Source organism: Fulmarus glacialis, unplaced genomic scaffold, assembly GCF_000690835.1.
Source record: "Fulmarus glacialis isolate BGI_N327 unplaced genomic scaffold, ASM69083v1 scaffold46519, whole genome shotgun sequence".
Classification (NCBI taxonomy): Eukaryota; Metazoa; Chordata; class Aves; order Procellariiformes; family Procellariidae; genus Fulmarus; species Fulmarus glacialis.
In genome coordinates, this window is record NW_009234803.1 from 1 (window position 1) to 15280 (window position 15280).

Genomic DNA, 15280 nt, shown 5'->3' on the forward strand with positions numbered 1-15280 from the left:
TCTGTCCCAGCCAGAACCAGGACAGTCAACGAAGAGAAATTGGTAGTGCAAGGACACAGTCTGTTTCCTCCCAAGAAAGACACCTGAAAAGACAGAAAAAGCATGTGTGAGACACACCTACTTCTGTCCATTGACTAAAATAGGAATCCATATGGGTTGACTCATGTCACCTTTGTAGACTCCTAAAATTAGGCAAAATAAATCCCATTTGCAACACCTGAACCCCCCTCCCAGTGCTAAAGGAATGGGAGAGACAGGGGGATGATTCAGTTTTCATCTCTTTCATTAGCTGAACCTCCTGGGACCACAGTGGGATTTTGACTGAATAAGAATGTCTCAAACATCCCCAGTCCCTACCGATCTTGTCATCACAGGCCAACAGTGATGTTCTGTGGGAACAGAAACGGGGTGTTGGTTTTCCTTTTCCAGGCCAGAACTGTGTACTCTGCCCTGCAAACTGGAAGTGGGAAGGTGGCGATACGTGTTACTACCACGCCGAGGAAAAGCAGTCGTGGGAACAGAGTCACTGGTTTTGTTCCTCACAAAACTCTACTCTTCTTCTGATAAAAGAGTCAGCAAAGCTGGTATGGGCTGGTTTCTCACTCTGTTTAGCATGGAGGAAGTTCATGCACCCTTTCAGCTGCTCAATTCACATGTAATTTTCTTAAGTGGCACTGTGAGCAGGCGTTTTTCTACAGTGATCAGGTTGTCCTGGGCAGTGCTAAGGCATAGGGCTGGTCATCACCACACAACGTGCTGCCCTTCGCGTGGCTGGCAGTTCGAGACAGCCCATCTTGCCATGGCTTGCCATTACTGGGATCACTGGTGAAAGCAGGATCATGGCTATTTTGTGTGGGCAATGGTTTCACTAATTTAACAAGTATTAAGGATCCATACAAAGATTTGGTAAGACATTAGTGTGAAAATCTCTTTTAACCTGGTCTCCTCATAGGCAAACCATAGTCCGCCCCATTTTGTGGAAGTTCCTTCCACAATAATTGATCTCATCTTTTAAATAAAAATTAAAACACTTGGCAGCGAGTTGCTGAAATCTGGCCTAATCTTTTAGTAATTGAAAACAAACTGAGGTGGGAAGAGAAAATACCAGGTGTAGAGTGAAATAATGCTTTTGCCTCTGGATGCCAGCAGATGTATTGGAAGACCGAAGGCAGAAAAGGTGTCCCAGAGCTAGCAGTCAGGGCTGGGGCTGTCTGCTCGCCAGCGCTTGACAAATACCAGTTCCCCTCTCACAGAGCTGCAGGCCATAAGGTTTCTCCCAGACGGAAACGGGAGCAGCTTTATTCTCACCCTCCCAAACTGGTGACAGCAAAGATTGCGAGGTGCAGTCTGTTCTAGCTGTCTTAATCACAGCATTGAGAGGTATGAGGAAAAAGAGAAAATGGAGGCGTGCACTGGAAGTGACAATGATAATTGAAGGAAGGAGGAGAACAACAGAAAAAATTGAATTCAAATCTTCAGAGAATTCCCTCAAGCAGCAGTGAGAAAGGCAGCATTATTTAAGTTTACATTCTCACCTGTTCTGCTCAGAGCATTTTTTAAGAACAGAATATCACTAAATGCTTAACTTTAAGACCTCCTCTGCTTGTCATGGTCCAGCTTTTGGGAATAAGTAAACGATGTTAAAACCAAGTGTGAAGGTTCAACAAATCAAACCCAACAGCTCCCTGCAGAGGCTTCCTTTTCGCTGTTGAAAACGCTAAAGACAGGGTAAAGGGGGAGGAATGATTCATGACGAAAGGGGGGAGAACAATCCAGTGTTTCACCCAGAGGGTTTAAATCAGGTTGATAAGGGTGACGTTGCTCTTCAGAGCTATAAATGTATCTTCTCTCTGATTAAAAACAGCTCTACTATCATTTCTTCTTTGATACTAGGCTATTCCTCTAAGAGCAGAACTTGTCCTGACAGGTTAACAATTCGTGGTATTTATGTTCTTTAAGCAATTTCCATCTACGCTTTCAACTTCTGAGCCCAAATATTTATTTTTAATATCTTCTTGAATATCTGTTTTGAATTGTGCTTACCCTGCATAGGAACTGGTAAAAAAATTTCCTAGAAAAGTATACTGGCTTGGATTAACATTTAGAGCTGAAAAGAGAGACTGGTATTGGTCAGACAACACAGCTTTTACAGAAGAACAAAACTCTCGGTAAGTGGGCAGCTTTCCTGCAGTATATAAAATTAATCGTCACCCATATGCAACTCCCAGTTCCTCTGACACAAAGGGAACATTGAACAGCCAACTTTTATGCAGCTTTCTCTGTACCCTGGGTCTCCCTTTTCCATTTCAGGTTTTTCTTGTTCTCACCCAGGACTGCTTGGAGGGTGATCTAGGCACTATTACTGGGAAAAAAAAGTACCCTGAAAGTTTATTTCCAAAATTTAGTTTCAGATTGATCATAAATGTCATATGTTTCTCTTGTGTTTGACATCTTGTTTTAGTGAGGACACATGGAAAAAACTCCAATGGAAAGGTGTTTCATTTAATGCTTTTGATTTTATACTTTTTTATTTTTATATAAGACACTCACTCTCTAGAATAATTTTACTTTGGTTTAACATGTTACTTCAGAAATACGATATATTTTTCTTCTTGCTTTCAAACCTGCTTTGCCATTTTTCCTTTTCATTATTGGGCAGTCTCCTCTTAACATTTCTGTTGAAACACCCACTGACACCCTCCAGTCGGTACCCAGGAGTTAGCATTTCTTACTGTCAGGTACAAGAAATAGTTTAGGATCCACCCTTAGAGTCCGCTGGGCGTGCTTGTTGGCATGTTCAGGACAAGGCCAGCTTCGTAGGAGTTGGTGCACGATGTCACTAAATGCTTTATTTCTTTGTTGGGCTATATATTCTTCATGAAAGCCACATAAGTAATTCTTGCAAAGGCGGCTCTTTTTGGAAGGGGCAAGGATGCACCATTTGAATGAGGTGAGATGTAACAATGAAGATTTTTCTTTCCTAGGGTAAAGCATATAAACTCCCTCCGACACTGTGGATATTTTTATTATAATGTCATATATAGCCTACCATGTACAGAAGAGAATTACTATATCTGTGAAAAGCCCGCCATCCAATTACAGCGAGGTAACAACCATTGGCAGGAGGACTGGTTTGTCAGACCAAAATGATTATGAGAAGCTAGAAGATGTTCTGCAAGGTTGGAATTTATTGTTTTGTTTTTCAGAACTATCACATGAGAATTTAAATATGTGGGATTGGACCTATTACATTTCCCTGTTTTCATTCTCTTTTAGACATATGTGACAATATCTTCATACTAAGGAAATGGGCATGGTGATGGGCTCCAGGAGTGACCCAAATCTGTCATTCCAGATCCAAAACTGCCAAATGATTACTCTGTTTTAACCAGCACAAGTGATGGACAAAATGGCCAAAAGTGATGGCCAGGAACAAAAGCACAGTAACCAGGCAAGCATGTAAAGATACTATTCCTCTCCCAGCAGCCATTGATACAGCCCTAATAGCACTTGTCAATTCATAACTGTACAGCTGTAACATAACACAAGTGATGAGGATTAAACACTTCCATTCAGGAGACGCTTCTGATATCTTGTTGATCTGACTGCTTTAATACACTAGTAGGCTGGAGTATACAACACACAAACAGAATTATCCTCAGAAGGTGGGCCAAGGTGTTCCCAAACTGTATTAATAATCATATTTGCTCTGGAGCACAAGGATTCACAGTCCTCATAAGGACTTGTGCATGTGTCACAGGATAAGATAACCTTCAGCTATGAATGTCTAGCTCTCTTCCATACTCTATAATTCTTCCTGGCACTGTTAGTTCTCTTTTTTCTTTTTTTCTTTCTTTTTTTTTTTTTTTTCCTTAGTAATAATTCTGCTCTTCTTTTCTACTTTTCTAATTTTCTACTTTTTTGATCTATTGCAAGAATTACGCTAGGGTTCAGTCAGAGGCGTGAACAGAATCTCCTTTTATGTTTTTTAGGATATTTCCTGAATGCCATACTACTGACTTATTGTGCTGAGCAACGGTCTACAAACCCAACCATAGTGAAAATATACCAAGCAGTGTTAATGAACAAAATGTCTGCCTCCGCATCTCCATAGAAAATGACAGTCAGGTTGAACTAAGAAATCTCAGTCCCATAACAGTGTTTTGATTTGAGCAAAAAGTCCACAAATTCCTAGCTTGGTCCCCTCTGGAGACTTGTGTATTCCTTGTGGATTGCATCCCAGATTATTTATTGTGGATCATTTACCACTGGTGTAGCAGCTGGGCTGCTAAAGCATTAGTCATGCCCTTCAAGGGGCTGTTCTAGTATCTCACTGATCTCAGCACCACATAGCAGTTTCTGATCACCAACATGAACATTTCGGGTGTTATTTTCAAATACCAATTTCACCCTCCAGAAACCTTAGTGGATTTCTCTTCCTCTCTGCTGTTTACACTCAGCACTCGCACCTCTAATGTATCCTTTCCTAGCTGCTCCTCTCAATTTTTCTCCTAGCTGTTCCTGTCTTTGGGGGTGAAAATGCGGAGTGCTTCTCTCCTGCAGTGCGGACACAGCCCTGGTGACTTCCCAGAGTGTCTCTCAGTGTTCACACCAGCTACACTGAAATAAGAAATCTCATATGGAAGGTATCCTGAATGTATTCATGGCACATCCTTTCTTGATAATGAAGGGCTTTGCTGTAATTTGTCAGAAAAATTAAAAAAAAAAACCAGTTCTGATCTTGTTTTCTTTCACATTAGAGTGACTGTGAGGAAACAGGAAAGATATTTCCAGGATGTTTTTTCATCAATAAGGCATGCCTAAGAGCAAAGGGGCAAATCCTAGGTGTTTCTGCAGTTTGTTGAAGACAAATGTGAGCTGAGATTGACAGCTCCTCACACTGACAGGCAGCCACAAGGCTACACCATATCTTGCTGTGGCCTTGATCTTTTGGGTCAATTTACTGTTGGCCCAAAAGCAGTCTCTGGTGCAGCAACTGTATTTGTAACTGCAAAGGCAGGTGGGGTTAGAGTACGGTTTCACAGTGTGCCATGCTACTGAAACAGAAGGAGCTAGCTTTTTCTACTCAAAAAACAATGACTGAAAACACCAAAAAAAAAGAGAAAGAAAAAATCACCCCAGAGAAGAAAGAGAGGAGGCAGGCAATGTTTACCATTCACTGAAAGCATTCGGAGTGCTGCAGCAAACAACCTTGTCCAGCAAGGTTGAAACTGGCAAAGGACATACCCTGGTGGTGGCGTAACCAGGTAGGGCTTAAGGATGCACTGTCTGACTCTATCCCCTTTCCCATTGAAAGGAGCTTTTCCTTACAGGGGAAAAGACATAGAAATGTACCGTTTGTGTATTGGCTGAGACGGCATTTTTGAATCACAGTTCCATACAACAGTGTGTTTCCCATGTCTAAAATCCACTCCTCCCCGCGTCCCCCCCAGTCATTAACTCTAGCTAATGCAATTTGCAAGGTCACGTTCTGGTTAATAAAGACAGATGTTTTGTTCAGCCTGCTGATAACATTTATACACGGGCTGCATTCAAATGCAGACCCAAACTTCCTGCCTTAGTTTACCTTTCTTTTCGTCTTAGTCTGAAAAAAACAAGAAATTTTGCCTGCCCTGGATCCTTACAAGAACAGAGACCGTGATGGTGAAGCTCCATCTTAACGCTTTTGTTACTTGATGTAGTGGATATAGTTTGTTAAGATTTGTCGTTTAAAAGTTAAGTAACTAACAGGTGTTGTGTTTGTAGGTATGTAGATAAATTGTGTATCTTGGAAATATTGTCAGGCTCCAGTGAGCAGTAACCACGGAAACGGAACAACCTTATAAGGAAGGAAAGGAACAGTAAAGAGACATGAGATTCTTTGGTTCAAATGATGTAGATGGGTTAGGAATGCTTCATGAATAGATAGGCCGGACATTCAATAGATAAAAGAGCCTTGAAACTTTGTACTTTACATTAATTAGATAGAGAAGCTAACCTTGTAGGCTTGATAGGGAAGGTATACTGGAACAAGCTAGCTTGTTACAAGTGAAAAACATGTAAACCAAGCCAAGGCACAAACGGAGCATGCGTGAAGACTGAGTTCAACCAGAGGGCACTGTGATGAAGACTATCGACGACCACCAGAAGACCCCGAAAGACCACCAAAGAGCACAAGGGCGCATGCGTCGGGGACATTTGCATATGTTAATGAATTCCGGGAAATAACATGAATATTTAGATTATTTCTCAGAAATGTAATGAATACGTATACTCTAATTGCATTTAACCCCTATGGTTACGTGATTTAGCACGCACACTAGGTGCAGCGATCCCCTGTGCGTCCAGCGCTGCAATAAAGAATACCTGCTTTCTAAAACTCTAAATTGAGTCTTAGAGAGTTTTTCGGAGACTTCTTCGTTTCAGTTTCCCCGAAGGAGATTCATTACATGCTTGAGAAGTTGTTGCTAAGACTGAAGAGGTTACTGTCATGAAAACCTGCAAATTCAGTAGCATAGGCACACTTGACTCCCAGCTTTCTGCAGAAAAGGTCTTTTCACACTAAGGTGCCAACATACAGTTTTCAGGCCCAATAGGCAAGGATTTTTGTACCATATTTAGCATGAGTTTTTTATGAGGATATTATGGATACACCACAAATACACAGTGAATGCTACTCCTTGTGTGCCTGTCTGTGTAACAAAACTGACTGTAAGCAGCCTTTACTCCCAACTTCTCCCTCATGCCTTCTCTTTGCAAACGGGTAAAATATAATGCAAGAAATTCATGCAGCCAGAGATACTTCTGGTCTGAAAAAATCTATCAGCTGCACAGCAAGGCAGGAAGAACAGTGCAGTCATTACAGTGTATTTCCAGTCTGTTGATATTATTTTGCAAATGGGAGACACTGAACGTTACACACAAGAGCAGGAACAGCTACCACAGAACTTCCTCTCTTGCAATTTCCTTCTGACTCACCCTGTCACCACGACGTGACCCATCACGTCTGGGCAAGTGCTCTGTTAAGGAGAGTTGGTCACTGAAGATGTTTAAGAACTACAGCTCAGCACTGGAACAAGGCACTGCAAAGAGCTAGAGATGGAGAGTGAGGATGGATAAGCCACTTCTGCACAGTGACTTCTGCATACAGGGCAATAGCAGAGAGGTCTGCAGTGTAGTCTGGTCTTTCTCTAACTGAGCTGAGCGGTCACGTGAATCCTGCCAAGCTCCTGGCCTCACCATCCTTTCAGCTCAGCTTTTCCCCTTCTAGCATTTATTTCAATGAATTTTTGTAAATTAATTTCATTTTCATTTATTTCATAACAGTGTATGGAAATGCAGCCTAATTGCTTTCAGTGCAGCTGATGTGTTGTATTTGTGCCCTGATACATGAACAGATATCTTTCATACCTTAACACAAAATAGCAACTATTTCTAGAGCATCTTATTTTAAGGAGGTAGAAAATCTTGATGTTTGCTGTATTTACAGGGTCAGATCAGGTGGACAGTTAAATGAAAGAGTCTTAGTTTCCAGCCAGGAACCAAGACTCCCGATCTTCACATTCAGGAAGAAAACACCCATCCTTGACAGTGCCACTTTAACTCCTTAACATGCTTTCAATATACTACACTTTTACTATGATACAGTAATCAGAACAGAGCCAGCTTCCTCCGTGGTTTCACTGGAAATGCTGAAACGTGAACCATTCCCATTGCCTCAGCATTGGTCTCGCTGCAGTGTGCCCCTACTCCCAAAGTACTGCTATTGCAGGAAAGAAGTGTGACAAGCTGGAGATGGAGGATGAGGAAGGCTACACTGCTTTAAATTTACGACCCTCAGCTTCAGTTATTACTCCTGGATATTCGAGCAGCAACAAATGTTCTGCATTTAAGGCTCCAGCCAGTTGTGTTACAGTAGACAGTAAGTACAGATGGAAATTAGCTTTTCTCTCTAAAAGGGCGTAGCTTAAATTTGTATGTTCATGTTGATTGCTTTAGAATCTTTCTAAACTTTCTAGTGTATTCTTAGATAAATGTTCATAGAAATAGCAGAAAGAATAATCCTAATGGAGTCTTGTGTGCTATTGTTTATGATCACAGATGATATTTTTTCTGAAGCCTATCTTTACTCCAATTATTTTTTCCATTTACTTCAACACAGAAGACAAATTCCACCTTTCTATGGATTTTTTTTCATTTTGGTAGGACTCGTTTATTACAGCAGGGCACTACAAGAGAGGAAGGCACTATACTTTTATCAGATAATGCAGGCCTTGGAAATGGAAGCAATTTCCTCAGCTATGGGGAGTAGAAAGGTGCCCTGTTTATCAGTCTTAATAGTGAACGTATGCTCTGATAGGAGAATATATTTTTATATATTTACACTCAAAGTTTTTCTATAAACAAGCTCAGTGTTATCTAAGGTAGTGGACTGTGCCCGTGGAATGCCTGAAACCATAAAATGATGACTTGAGTACTGTTGCTCCTGCTCATAAATTCACCATGTGGCTTATGTGTGAAATAAATATCATTGCTGCTGTTTGCAGGTTGGGTAGAGTAGACAAAGACTAAATTAACATTACTCTGGTGGTGTCTGGAAAAGATCTAGTGCTATCCATTGAGAATGACTGCTTGACAAGGAGGATGGAGGAGAAGCTGTTGAGAAGCAGAAGCCAGAGAACCAAGGATAAAATATTAGGGAGTGAGATCTAGGGGCAGAGCTTCCCAGAAAGAAACAGGGTGAAAAGCTCAGAAAACTCTTAAAATGGCCTTTTGATATGCACAGAGAACATGTAAAGTAGATCGGCTTATGACCAAATTAGTTTGGGAGGGACCTCTATAGTTCATCTTTTCCAATCTTTTGCTCAAAAGGGCTAGCTCTCAAGTCTGATGAAGTTGCTCAGGGCCTTGTCCACTCAAGTTTTGGAAACCTCCAGGGATGGAGATCTCGCAACCTCTCCGAGGACTCGTTTCAGTGCTGAAGGGGAAGAATTCTTCTTCCTCACATCTAATCAGAAGTTTCCCTGATGCAACTTGTGACTGTTGTATTGCATCCTTCCGCTATGCCTCTCTGAGAAGAGTCTGGCTCCATCTATAAAGCCCTTTTAGGTAGTGGAGGACTGAAACTACATCCTCCCTTAGCCTCCTCTTCTCCAGGCTAAACAAGCCTACGTCCTCCAGGCTAAACAAGCCTAGGTCCTTCAGCCTCTTTCTAGGTCCCTGACCAACTCAGTGTTCCTCTGCTGGACTCTCTGTAGTTAGCCGACATCTCTCTTGAACTGGGAAGCTCAGCATTGGACACAGTACCCTGATGTGGCTTCATGACTGTCAAGTAGAGTGGAATAATCACTTCTCTCGACCTGCTGGCTACAGTCTTGCCAATGCAGCCCAGTGCTCGTCAGCTTTCGCTGCCACAAGGGCACATTTGAGGACTCACGTTCAACTTGTCCACCGGGACCCTGAAGCATAGCTGCTTTCTAGCCAGTCTGTCCCCTACCTGTACTGGTGCATGGAGTTGTACTATTACCGGTGCCGGACTTCACATTTGCCTTTGCTGAGCTGTTGTACTTACAGCTCATTCCTAGGATTTTCAGGTCCCTTTAAAAGGAAGCCCTACCCTCCGGCATATCAGTCACCACTCCAATGTGGCGTCATCTGCAGTCCCTTCAAATTACCTTAACTGGTGAGGGTTAGGGTCGTCTCCCTTAACTTTGGCTATGTAAGTTTTAGTTGCCAAGTCTATCTGGACTTTCGGGCACTTCTGGAGGGTGATTCTCCTCATCTAACAAAAGATTAGAGATGCTTGCTCTGATGCACTGGACTCAAGTAAAATACTTGATGTGTGTAATACTTTTCAATTAACCTGAACACTCTAAATAGATATGAATGAATATTACAGAAAATTGCAGAGCACTGCTTCCCAAAAGGGAAAAATGCACATATATAAAAGAAAAGATTTTAATGAGGGGATAGTCAGCTATAAAATTCTGAGAACTATATTCCTGATTGGACATTGAACCACAATGCAAATTTGGAGAAAGAGCCTGAAGAAAGATGCACAGTTCAATGTTCAAACATTGCAATCATTTAGAAATCCCAATCACAGGTTCCAGAATTAATAATCCAAAACTAGATGGTAATTTTTCCTTTTCATGGTGGAGAAGTCTTAGAGATTGTTTTATTATTTCCAGGACTGTGGGAACTGCAAAATCTAATCTGTTTACCTGTTTCATGAGAATTTTTACTCTAAAACACTAGAGCCTCAGTTAATGAACATTCTCAGTGGATAAATAGATATTTCTCAAAATGACTGCAGGAAATTCAGAACAGTGATAACAAAAACTGCAGTAAGAAAAAAAGAGGCTCTGCAGACGGGATAAAGGTGAACTGGTGATGTCAGAGAGGAGGTAGTACCACTGTGTGGTGAGAAGAGCTGCTGTTTTTGTTGCTGAATGGGTCTTTTGTTTGTCCCAGGAGCCCCTGCCTCATCTTCCGTATGGCGGCCAGTGGCCTTTGCTTTCCTCGCTTTGTGCCTGCTGCTGCTGACGGGGCTGGTAGCCCTGCTGGCCCTGTGTAAGTACTGTGGTGTCCCAAGCTGCTGCTGTGGGAGTAAATTCCAGCTGTACGACTGCTTCTTCACCCCCTGCAGACTGTCCCTGGTGTCCCTGTTCCCCCAGTGGAAATAATACGGCAAGAAGGGCAACAGTGCAGCCCTCCCACAGAAGTCCGCCTACAACTGAGTGTCAGCAAATGTCACTCGGAATCACTGATATCTGCACTTACAGTTACCTTAACCCTAAGGGTTACACTAATCCTAATGCAAGACCTAAATCTAATTAAAATTAACCCTAAACCTAATACCTAACCTTAACGCTAACCCTAACCCTAAACCCCTGACTTTAACCCTAACCTTAATGACCCTAACACTAAAGCTAATCCCTAACCCTATCCCTATAGCTATTCCTAAACCTAACTCCAACCCTAATCCTGAACCATAACCCTAACACCTAGTGCCTAACTCTAACCGTAATGACAATGACCCTAATCCTAACCCTAACCCCAACATTAACCCTAACCTATACCTCTAAGCCTAACCCTAACCCTAATGCTTACCCTAAAACCTAACCCTAACGCTAGCCCTAACCCTCACCGCTGACTAATCCTAACCCTAACTCTAAACCCTAACCCTAACCCTGGCCCATTTCTGAAATGCTTAGTTTTCACAGCGAGAAGCTCATCTCGTTAGCCACACTGTCCGGACAATGGTGCCCCCCTGTGACTGCTACCGGAATATTTCACAGTTACAGTTCCCTCTTTTTCTTGGATTGCAAGCTTTTTGCAGGGAGGGCAATCCTGACATAAAAGCATTGTGACTGGTGCATTTGCCCGACGATTACAGCAGATTTTCAGAGAAACATTTTAATTAACAATCAAAGATGATGCCACATTACATTTGGAAGCAGACACAGAGAGTCCCCAGCTTCATTTTAGCAGGAGGGAAGCAGTTGCAAGTGCCTAGGACGAGCACTCAGGGTGGTCCATCACAGAAATGTTAGCTCAGAGGCAATTCTTCAGGTGTCTAGTCTGACACCCACCCTTTCCTCCCCACCATTCAAAGCTGGACTATCACCAACCCCAGAGAAACTCATCTGTAGCTTTTCCAGATGACTTCTGAAAATCTTCAAAGGCAGAGATGCCCCCACCTTCCCAGGTGATCTTCTCCAGTGCTGCACAACCCTCCTGGTGAAGAAAATGCGGATGATGTACACACAATGGTGGACATACAAATGAAGTAGACGAAAAATAAAAGAATGCCAAAAGCTACAAATTAAAGCTACAGTTAAAGCTACAAATTTTTAAAAACAGTCTTTGATAAGCACTTTCATGCCCTTCAGTTTTTCAGGTTTCCAAGGATCCTGAGGAAGGAAAGAAGCTGCAGGAAATGAGGGAAGCATTGTGTTTTGAAGGGAAGGAGAAAAATGGTAAATGTGGTTGTTATATAAATAAACACAAATCACCCCCTTTTCAGAGCCCGTTGACTGAGAGAGTATAAAATCACAGGAAAAAGATCTGATCGGTTAGTGTCTGTTTTTAACTGTGGTAGTCTTTGAGATGTGGATATGTGCACACTAACATGCAAAACAACTTGTCTCTCGCCCCTCAAGAGCTCAGCTGATTCATGGGTACCCTTAATCTTTTCTCAGTCAAGCCAGTAGCTAAAGTCCCTGTATTTCTCGCAAGTCTGCATAATACTCTCTCTGATTTCTAGAAACGAAATGTGCTGTCTGTCCAGCAAGCTGGCAAAACAGCGGAGCTGACAACTGCTTCTACATTTCAAAGCAGAAGAAAACATGGAAGCAAAGCCAGGAGTTCTGTTCCTCAAGAAACTCCACTCTTCTTGTGCTAAAAGACAAAGCAAAGATGGTACAGTCTTAACCTCATGCATTCCTTTATGTCACATATTTTAACTTCCAGCAATCTTGCAGGCAGAAAATAGTTTGGTCATTTACAGTGCATGTATTCAATTTTCACTGTGTTGACTAGCCTTCCTGCAAGTCACAAGATTGTCACAATTTGCAACACTTTCTAAATTGTGTGCTGTGAGAAATAGTGAAATTATGTATTACGAGAAATAGCATAAGCCATTGTATGAAATACCTTAACTAGCTAATACTTAGGTTTTCACAGAGAAAACAAATTGCGTATTATCAACATGGAGGAGAAACCCAGCACACAGAATGCATGTTTTCATTATCTCTTTCCACATATTTTATTACTGAGGGCTCCCAGCATCAAACCCACATCTACATGAAATCTAGAGAGCGGCTGATTCACCATGGTACAGTCATTTGCACGCTGCAGTGCAAAGTGACTATAAAAGGTTGTTTTCTGACCTTGTGTTATACCCTCACAGAGTGGTGTTAATGATGGCACAAAGGCTAGACAGCAGAGGAATTATATTTTGATTACTGAAAAAGGTTTAGGGAATTAATAATATTAAGTAGTCTTACTAATTTGGGGGTGTTCTGCTGACTAATGAAAAATCTGTAATTTGCTGTCAAGACCATATTTTCCCTTTTTGTACACACATATCTGGGAACCTGTTTTTCAACAGCTATTAAGCTTACACAAAGCCCAAATATCCTTATTTTCTTTTTGCTATATAAAACTTTTAAAAGGAAACAGGCTTCCCTGGAAATTTCTCTCTTTTTTCCAGGGAAGTTAGTTTCAGAGTTAGTTTCAGAGGGGGGTTCTCAACTCTTTCATCTTAAGACATAAAGGTTGGCCTTTTGGATTTTTTTTTTTAAGTGAAAATCAGATGGGTAGAGACAAAACAGAAAGTGGAAAAATGGTTTATTATTGAGTTTAGCAGCATCCTGAGATCAGAATCGTGGTTCACACTGTTGGGAGGCACCTGAACACCATATGTTCAATACTGAATTCAAGAGACGATTTTGGTATGCTATATAAATCCCTGGATAGTTTGATTCCAGATGTCTGGGTGCTTGCTTGTTCTTCCATGTTTGGTATATGCAGCTGCAGCCAGACTGAGGCCAGACCAGTTTAAGCCAGCTGTGGATTTTAGATTTTGGATGAGTCCCTAAACATGCTACTAAGCAGCAGTGGAGTATCTGGAGGATCTGAACAGGTTAAGATGCTGAGGAACCTCTTAGGTAGCACTTAGACACCTAGGGAATGATCCAGGTGCCTAAGCACAGGTTTCTAGGGCAATCTGAGATGCCTGGGGGGATTCTCTTTGACCTCCAAATAATGCCTCAGCAAGATACAGTTCTCTCATAGGTTCTGGGTCTTGTCTGTCAGCCATATGTGAAGACCTCAGACAGGTTGGAGAATCTCAAAAGGTGCTAGAGGCCTGTATTTAGGCAACAGGCTCAGCCCTCTAGGCTGGGACTCATCTCACCTAACTTCAGGCATCTACAGTGTAAGCGGTCTGCAACTTCAGAGCTACTTCCTCAGGCTCCATTACAGCCAGTCGGAGATCTGGCCAATACAGTCACTATTCGGTAGCACTCCCACTGGGTGAGATGAATCACTTCTCAGGCTCCATTGGATCTATTGGCCAGACCTCTGCTGACTCTAATTGGGGCTTAAACGGCGCTCCCGTATCTATATCTAAACTGCAGATATCTAAAGGCAGCGTAGATACTTAATGCCAGACCGGATAAAGCTGCTTTGTTTCTTTCTTTCTTTCTTTCTTTAAAAAAGCAGTGTTTTTACAGATCCAGGGTACATTTGTCTTGTGGCAATTCAATAAACAACAGTATTTGAGAGTCAGTCTGCACTGCCTGATGGAAAACAAGCATGGACAACAGGTTACTCTCCTATTGAGCAAGAGTTACCTCCTTTGGTTGCAGAACCTTCACAGTTGAGAGATACAGGAACGTAGGTCTTATTTTTGAAATATTGTTGTGATAATATTCTCATACCTACAGGTTTCTCTGCCACAGGATTCACAGTTTTACTGGGTTGGATTATCATACATATCTGAAAGGAGTGGCTGGTACTGGGAGGATGGAACAGCTTTTTCAAAAGAAGCAACAAATTGGTAAGCCTTCATAACTTAGGACCAGTGTGGTTCTATCCGATGGGCCCCAGTAAATTATGAGAGACTTGTGCTTCCTCTTGCTTCCCCATGTTTGTCACATGTGCAATGATGAAGGAGCACGGAGACCATAGCATCTGCTATGGAGTTCCGAATTCGTGTCCTGTGTAAAGAACAATGGGTGGCAAAGTACAGCTCGATCACATGCACCAGACCCAAAAGGACCACCTAGCACAAATAAAACAGCTCCAAGGGGGAAATAACTCTACATTCCAGTGGCAAATCGGTATGATTACAAATGGTCCAAATATAGGTCACATGATGTCACTGGGACATCATTAAGCCATATCTTTTAATTTCCTAGGGTTATGTTATATGACAACATCTTCTGTGCCTCCTTATATGGACGGATTATTTATGCCAGCCACTCCTGTTTGACAAAGCAATTCTGGATCTGTGAGAAAGTGGCTATTCATTTCACCTGAAGAAGCATTGCAAGAAGGGATGTGGGATCTGCCACTGTGAGATACCAGCTTTAGGAAGTGGAAGTTTTAAATATATTTTAATTTTTGTTTGTTTATCATGCAGTTTTCTCAGAATGGTGATTCAAATGGACAGGTCATTAGAGATTAAATCTTCCTCTTAGTCTGCATTTTCCCTCCCAGGCTCACAAATGAGAGAGAGAAAAAAAAAACCTACAAAGTTAAAAACTACAAG

The 15280-nt window shown here is 41.9% G+C and overlaps 2 protein-coding genes across 2 annotated transcripts; both read left to right on the forward strand.

The window, feature by feature from the left end:
- Nucleotides 1-429: 429 nt before the first annotated feature.
- LOC104082576 (C-type lectin domain family 1 member B-like) lies at nt 430-3150 on the forward strand (the record flags this gene model as incomplete). The annotated part of the gene is made up of 3 exons (XM_009585759.1): nt 430-584; nt 2053-2168; nt 2985-3150. Coding segments are annotated over 3 exons (437 nt in total), but the record flags the coding sequence as incomplete, so codon positions are not given.
- A 4644-nt stretch (nt 3151-7794) lies between these two features.
- On the forward strand, nt 7795-15048 carry LOC104069342 (natural killer cells antigen CD94-like). The gene is made up of 6 exons (XM_009585760.1): nt 7795-7921; nt 10474-10572; nt 11895-11981; nt 12269-12423; nt 14454-14566; nt 14928-15048. The coding sequence occupies exons 1-6, from the start codon at nt 7795-7797 to the stop codon at nt 15046-15048; spliced, it is 702 nt and encodes a 233-aa protein (XP_009584055.1).
- The last annotated feature ends 232 nt before the right edge of the window (nt 15049-15280 follow it).

What these genes read in the sequence shown, in the direction of transcription:
- LOC104069342 (XM_009585760.1), top strand. Translation starts at nt 7,795, where the DNA reads ATGGAGGATGAGGAAGGCTACACTGCTTTAAATTTACGACCCTCAGCT. An exon ending in CAGTTGTGTTACAGTAGACA is followed by an intron (nt 7,922 to 10,473) that starts GTAAGTACAGAT and finishes TGTTTGTCCCAG; the next exon opens with GAGCCCCTGCCTCATCTTCC. An exon ending in TGAAGGGAAGGAGAAAAATG is followed by an intron (nt 11,982 to 12,268) that starts GTAAATGTGGTT and finishes TCTGATTTCTAG; the next exon opens with AAACGAAATGTGCTGTCTGT.